This window comes from Arachis hypogaea, chromosome 10 (assembly GCF_003086295.3).
Source record: "Arachis hypogaea cultivar Tifrunner chromosome 10, arahy.Tifrunner.gnm2.J5K5, whole genome shotgun sequence".
Classification (NCBI taxonomy): Eukaryota; Viridiplantae; Streptophyta; class Magnoliopsida; order Fabales; family Fabaceae; genus Arachis; species Arachis hypogaea.
In genome coordinates, this window is record NC_092045.1 from 23,780,483 (window position 1) to 23,787,265 (window position 6,783).

A 6,783-nucleotide genomic window follows, 5' to 3' on the forward strand; every position below is an offset into this window, starting at 1 on the left:
TTGACCCTGTGTTTGTTCTCTCCATTCAAAGCTTGAGTGATTCCTCCACCCTTGATTAAAAGTCTGAGAATAAGGGGTATCATAAGGGTTTTTTAGAGGAATTTCCCATGTAATTAACCTTCTTAGGTGTCCACTAGCCATAGTTGTGAGTTTCACCTTGAGTGAAGTTACCACTCATATCACAAGGACCATCTGGAGGAACACTATGAACCTTAGCAACTTGACTCTGCATGCTACTCAATTGTTGAGTGAGAAGACTTATTTGTTGCAACATAAACTCGTTCCAAGCACGAATTGTATCTGCAGCATACACCTTCATGACTCCTTCCTGTTTCTACTCACACACAAACAAAAAACAAAAAAAAGTGGAAATTTCTACGTCAGAGTGTAGAGAATTCTCAATGAAACATATATATATATATATATATATATATATATATATATATATATATATATATATATATATATATACTTTCTACCTGCTTTTTCTTAAAAATAATCAAAGTAAAGTTTTGCTATTTTTCTCTTTTAATAAGAACTGCTTCCGTTACGGATTGATATCATTATCAACCATGAAATGCAAATGAAATGGTTTAAAATTTTATAATATTTTTGAATTATAAGAAAAAAAACTTAAAAAAATAAGAACATATAACTGTATTAATAGTATGTCAATTTTGCATTAAATCTTATATCAAAAGATTAACAAAAATTTATCAACAATCTAATATTTTACTAACCTTATCAAAAAAAAAATAATTGTTATATGATGTTGTGTTCTATATTACACATTTTATTTTAAATTTAAAAATATAATTATAAATAAATTAGTTATATTTATGACAAATATTTGTATAAAAATATAAATCGTATTATTTTTATATTTATATTAAAATAAAAATACTATTTTTTATTTAAATATTATTAAAAACATTTATATTTATGAATGTATTATTTAAAAATTTATAATATTATTAGATATTTGTGTAAAAAAAATCAATGTTTTTAACTATTGGACAAAAGATAAATATATTTATAATTTATTTATATTTTCAAAAAAAAAGATATTTGGAGTCTAATTATATTTGGCCCACGAGTTATTATATGGCATAATCTCTCTCCGTATTCACTGTGAATTCGTCTATCTTTTGAAAAAAAAAAAAATTTTTGAATTTTGGACGCTTTGGCAAGGTTTTTATGTTTCACGCCTTCAGTCCGAAATCAGAAAACCCTATATTGTTCTATTTATCTTCTTCTTCCTTCTTTCTTCTCTTGAGAGAGAGAAACTGAATCGAATCGATTGCCATGGGAACCCCGGAGGCATCACGCGAGCCCTGCCCTGATCGCATCTTCGACGACATAGGCGGCGCTTTCGGCATGGGAGCCGTCGGAGGCTCTGGCTTTCACTTCATCAAGGGTTTCTTCAACTCTCCCAAGGGTTCACGCCTCGTCGGCGCGTCACAGGCAGTGCGTCTCAACGCGCCGAGACTGGGCGGAAGCTTTGCGGTTTGGGGTGGACTCTTCTCCGCCTTCGACTGCACCTTGGTCTATGTACGTCAGAAGGAGGATCCATATAACTCAATCATGTCTGGATTCGCCGCCGGAGGATTTCTCGCCATGCGTCAGGGACCCGCCGCCGCCATGCGCTCCGCCATGTTCGGTGGTATTTTGCTGGCGCTTTTTGAAGGAGCTGGGATCATGCTCGCCAAGTTCACCACACTATCGCAGATGCCGCCTCTAACGGAGGAGGAGCCTATGCCGACCAATTACCCTTCAGGTGTCGGATTTCCGGGTCAGCTCGGTTCTCAGCCTTCTCCGCCGATGGTCTCGGAATCGGAGGCTAAAACTTCTTGGTTTGGTCGATTCTTCGATGGAGGGAAGAAGGAGGAGCCGTCGTCTGGTGGCGGCGGAAGCCAAACGAAGATTCTGGAGAGTTTTGATGCCCCACCGGTGCCGAATTTTGAGTACAAGTGAAAGAAACAAAAAAGAAAAGGAGAAATAAGTGGTCTTGGTGGGAAACAAATTCAAGGTTTAGGGTTAGGATATTTTTTGGGGTTAATTTATTAACCGAGATTAATGTATAAGCCAAGTATAGTTTTCAATTAACTTGTTCTTTTTAAAGTATGAACCTTTTAGAAGGATAAATGGATTCAGGTGGTATTATACTCTGGAATTATTCTGTTTGGTTGTTCATTCTTTCTTTATTGCTTAAGGTTTTTAAATTTAAGTAAGTTTATGCCAATAAAAATATTATGATATTATTATGTGCATGGTTGAGAAGCATACTCTAGATTTGTTAGATGAATAAGAGACAGAAATGCAATTTTTGGTATGAAGGAGTAGGTGGCGTGGCAGAATAAAGACTTACTTCGACGATGAAGAAGGGTTAAGGGTGAGAGAGAGAAAAACAGAGCAAAGCAGAGAAGAAAACACACGGAGGGAGAAGGAGAAGAGGGTGCCGACGAACTGTGTCCACTGCAGAACCGCGTTGCAACCACTCCTTTGCAGCCGGGCAGCAGGTGCTGCGAATGTGATCATTACTACAGTTGTTGTACGTAGGGGATTTGAACCCTGAGGTTGATGAGAGTGGTTGCGGTTCAACCAGAAATGGGGCACTTAAAATCCTTCGTATTCCCTTCCTATCTTTTCCTTTTTGGTTTCGTGGAATTTTTGTTTGTGCTGCAAAAAGTTTGCAACTTTTCCAATTATAAATTAGATTATAAGTGTGTAATGAATTTTTGTGCAATTTTTGGTCTCTCTAGCAAAAAGGAACAAAAGGAGAGAAGAATGAATGTGTGGTATGAACGTCTTTTGTGGGGTTGAAGCCTGAGATCAGGATCTCTCTTATTTGCCTCTCAGTTCTTTTTATCGTCTCTAATTTGGTTCAATAGTTAGTATTATGTAGTGTTGTCTTAAAATCCTAAGTTGTATAGTTGTGTTATCTTAAATTCCTAAGCTGTGTAGTTGTGTTATCTTTAATCTTTGTTGGATACTTAATTGCACTTTCTTTGGTATAAATCTCTTTTATTAACAAGTTAAACACTTTTCGCATTTTTTAGTTTTGATAAATTTACTCATAGTAGTTACTTTCCTTTTTTTCTTTTTCGTGCTAATATTTATGTGAAGTTGTATGAAGAAGCTTTTAATCATGAACTGACAATGAACTCTAAGTAAAGTGTTATTAGAACACTATAATCAGTTGTTATGATTTGGAGATGGTTGATAAGGAGAAGTATGTTCTTTTATTTGATCACTTTATCATTAATTGTTTTGAGAAATTATCCAGGCATCTGTCCAGTCAATTGCATCAAATGCTGGAGCTGAGGGTGCTGTAATTGTTGAAAAACTACTGGAACAAGACAATCCTGATCTAGGAAAACTATTGGAACAAATTCACTGGAGTTTCAATGGAGCCATTATAAGAGTTAACGTGATCATTTTTTTTTCATTATCATTGTCTCACTTTTTTTTTATTTTTGGGGGTTTAAACTGAGACATTATGGGTCAACTTTGAACCATTATATCTGTTGATATTTGCCATTAAATATAATGACTAACTATTGATTTCAGTGCTTTGTTGCTCATCAGTCATAGTTTCATCTTCGCAATTAAAAAATATTTATATTAATCACAGCAAACTTTTGTTGCGAACATTAGCTTATAAGGGTTGTTTGCTTCATAATAAAGTTAAAACTATTAATCATCGTCTTCTATACATCAGTGGCCTCAGTCCTAAAGGAAGTAATTTTTGTTTTTACTCCATTGTTGTAATGTATAGTCTGCTGTGATGGAACTGATGGCAAAGTAACATGCTCAAATATCTGTTGGAAGATTGGGAAAGCTACTTCGGATAAAATGATAAAGAAGACTGCTACATATCAAGACAGTGAAAGCTTTTGAAGGAAGAATTTGAAAAAGCAAAATTAGCTCTGACTAAGGACGAGGCCGAATTTTCAAAATTAAAAAAATAAGAAAGCAAACTTAAAGATATTGTGCAACAGCTAAATGGTATCGCATTTCTTTGTCTTACTATTTCCTATGCTTTCATATATATTATGTGATGATATATATTATGATATATATTGAGTATTCTTTTCGGTTTCTTACCTTTGGTAAATGGATCTAATTTCCCTTTTCTCCTTATGGAATGTACACTGGCATAAAGAAAGAAAGAAAAAGTTGGACGAGAAAAATCATAAAAAAATTGCTAAGGCTGTACAGCTTTAAGACTTTGATCAGATTCATCTTACATATGCTAGCATGTTGGAATCTGAATTAAATATGATCTACTCATACACAGCATTGGGTTTAATAGGTATCACTGAGGAATGCAGTTCATGAGTTGTGTTAGTTTTTTCTTATTTCTTTTTCTTAGCTTAATATGTTTTCCTTGAATTCTATTGTTTGGCTTTTGAAAAATATAAAATGGTAATAGAATTTTATGATTTGCTAATAGAATTTTATGATATTGTCTTAAGCATGCTTTTTTATGTGTTTTAGGCATTTCTTACTTTTAATCACTTTGTTGTCATTACTTGATCAAATCGAAATGCCCTTGATTTCTCCTTATTATGAACTATGAAGCTTATGATTGATGTCAAAAAATTTCATAACTCCATAATTTGCTATATCTATTGGAGATTTTATAAGAATGAAAAATATCTAACACTTTTGATGGTATATGGGCAAAACATCTAGAGAGGAGTAAAAATTTATTTCCTTTCAATAGATCCCCAAAGTTGAATTATTTTTTAAAAATTATGTATTTTTGTTTAATCTGCTTTCTCTTTTTTTATTAGATAATTAATTTTGGCAAGGAGTGTAAGTGGGGGAGGGAGTATTCCAGCACCAAAAGCATCTCCTGAGGCTAGGCAAGGATTGTTATGATGTTCTTAGAGGAGAATAAGAATGTTGCTGCTTTGACAACTAAGCTAAGGTCAGAAAGTAGTCAATTTTGAAAAGGGCTGAAAAATCCTTGAGCAGAGAGGATTTATAATATTAGAAATTTCCTTACTTCTTTTATTATTATATTTAAGTTTTTAGTAAACACCAAAACTAACTTATTCTAACAGTATTTATCTATTTTATGTTTATGATGGAAAAGCATTGATTTAGCATTGATTTAGCATTAATCTGCTACCTATCTCTACACATGAGCAGGTTGCAGACATTTTGACTAAGCCACTAGCACCAGGCCCTTTCCATTACATCCATGGTAAGCTTGGGCTGCTGAACATCTTCGCGGTCAGCACTCCAAGCTTAAGGGAGGGTGTTACTTAACAAGAGAACCAGCTGATAGTTAGTTAGAGAAAACTGATTAGAGTAGTTAGATATTTATGCTAATCAATAGTTAGCTAGCTGTGTATAAATATAGGAAGATCAGTTATGTAAAGGTGTGATTCATCATTTTTAATACCAATACACATTTTCCACTCCTCTCTGGTTTTTCTTATCCCCTGCACTCCTTCTTTGTTCTCATGCGCAACCTTCAACATGGTGCAGTGAGCGTGGAAGAAAGAGTGGCTTGATCTTCGATTCACCAGCATCAATCGTGGTTGGAGAGAGATGATGGATCCAGATTCCTCTTCAAGACTGATTTCTTTGAGTTCGAGTTCTCTTCAAGCGTTCTGATTTCTCTTTCAAGATTCTTCAATTTCCGATCTCACCTCTTTCTACAATTTCTTCTTCGATCTCCAATTTCTCCTTCTCCTACAACTTCTTCTCCTCTTTTAAACTCACACAGCAGAGCTTGATGAGAGCCTAATTGCTTCCTAGTTCAACGAGTCATATCGAAGCGATTAGGTGTTCCGATCAACGAGATTGAAAGAGGAAGGTTCAGATCTGTGCACCAGATCCACAGTCTCCGTCGTTATGAGCTCCGATTCAAGTTCTAGTGGAGTGCAATTTCCCGCCATGGACGCAACTCAGTTTGCTGCATTCTTCAATCAAATCACCGCGATCCAATCGCACATCAGCAAAAGCGCGAATCCGAGTCAGGATCCTACAAATCCGTACTTCATTCTCCCATCTGAGAGTCCAGGTATACCTCTCACTTCTGTTGTTTTGACTGGATCAAACTATGGAGCCTGGAGTAGAGCTATGCTGTTAGCTCTCAAATCGAAAAATAAGCTGAAATTCATAGATGGTAGTATTGAGAAACCGGATAGCTCAGATCCACTGTTTGAGGCGTGGGAGAGGTGCAACACATATGTCGTTGGTTGGCTTAACCTCTCACTAAGTCCAGATATCTACCAAAGTGTTTTGTGGAACAATCTAGCCTATGAGATATGGGATGAGCTAAAGCATAGATACTATCAGGGGGACAAATTTCGAGTGGCTGAATTATATGAGGAAGTGTATGCACTCAGGCAAGGAGACATGAATGTGACGAATTACTATACCAAGCTCAAGTCACTTTGGGAAGAGATCGATAATTTTAGAATCGTGCCACAATGTAACTGTGATAAAAGGTGTTCGTGTGCCTTATCTGTAATTAGAAAGCAAAGAGAGGAAGATAAGGTGACAAAGTTCCTTCGAGGTTTAAATGATCAACACTCCACCGTTTGATCACAAATAATGCTCATGGATAGTTTACCAAATCTGAATGCTGTCTTTGCTATGATCACGCAGCAAGAACGGCAGTTTCTCAGTCCTGACTCTACCTCGGACATTAAGATTTTGGCTAGCTCTGCTCATCCCTTGAACACTGCGTCGCCTTCGCTAGGTAGAGGGAGAGGCAGAGACAGAGGAGGTAGATTTCAGCCTGGGAGAGGACAAGGTGGT

The 6,783-nt window shown here is 35.9% G+C and overlaps 2 protein-coding genes across 2 annotated transcripts; both read left to right on the plus strand.

Annotated features, from left to right (window-relative positions):
• The first annotated feature begins 1,110 nt into the window (after nt 1-1,110).
• LOC112715389 (mitochondrial import inner membrane translocase subunit TIM17-2-like) lies at nt 1,111-2,173 on the plus strand. The gene has a single exon (XM_025767145.3). It carries the CDS (start codon nt 1,306-1,308, stop codon nt 1,972-1,974), a length of 669 nt encoding a protein of 222 aa, XP_025622930.1. The 5' UTR covers nt 1,111-1,305; the 3' UTR covers nt 1,975-2,173.
• Nucleotides 2,174-5,871: 3,698 nt separating this feature from the next.
• LOC112717421 (uncharacterized) lies at nt 5,872-6,567 on the plus strand. The gene has a single exon (XM_025769456.1). It carries the CDS (start codon nt 5,872-5,874, stop codon nt 6,565-6,567), a length of 696 nt encoding a protein of 231 aa, XP_025625241.1.
• The last annotated feature ends 216 nt before the right edge of the window (nt 6,568-6,783 follow it).

What these genes read in the sequence shown, in the direction of transcription:
- LOC112715389 (XM_025767145.3), top strand. Translation starts at nt 1,306, where the DNA reads ATGGGAACCCCGGAGGCATCACGCGAGCCCTGCCCTGATCGCATCTTC.
- LOC112717421 (XM_025769456.1), top strand. Translation starts at nt 5,872, where the DNA reads ATGAGCTCCGATTCAAGTTCTAGTGGAGTGCAATTTCCCGCCATGGAC.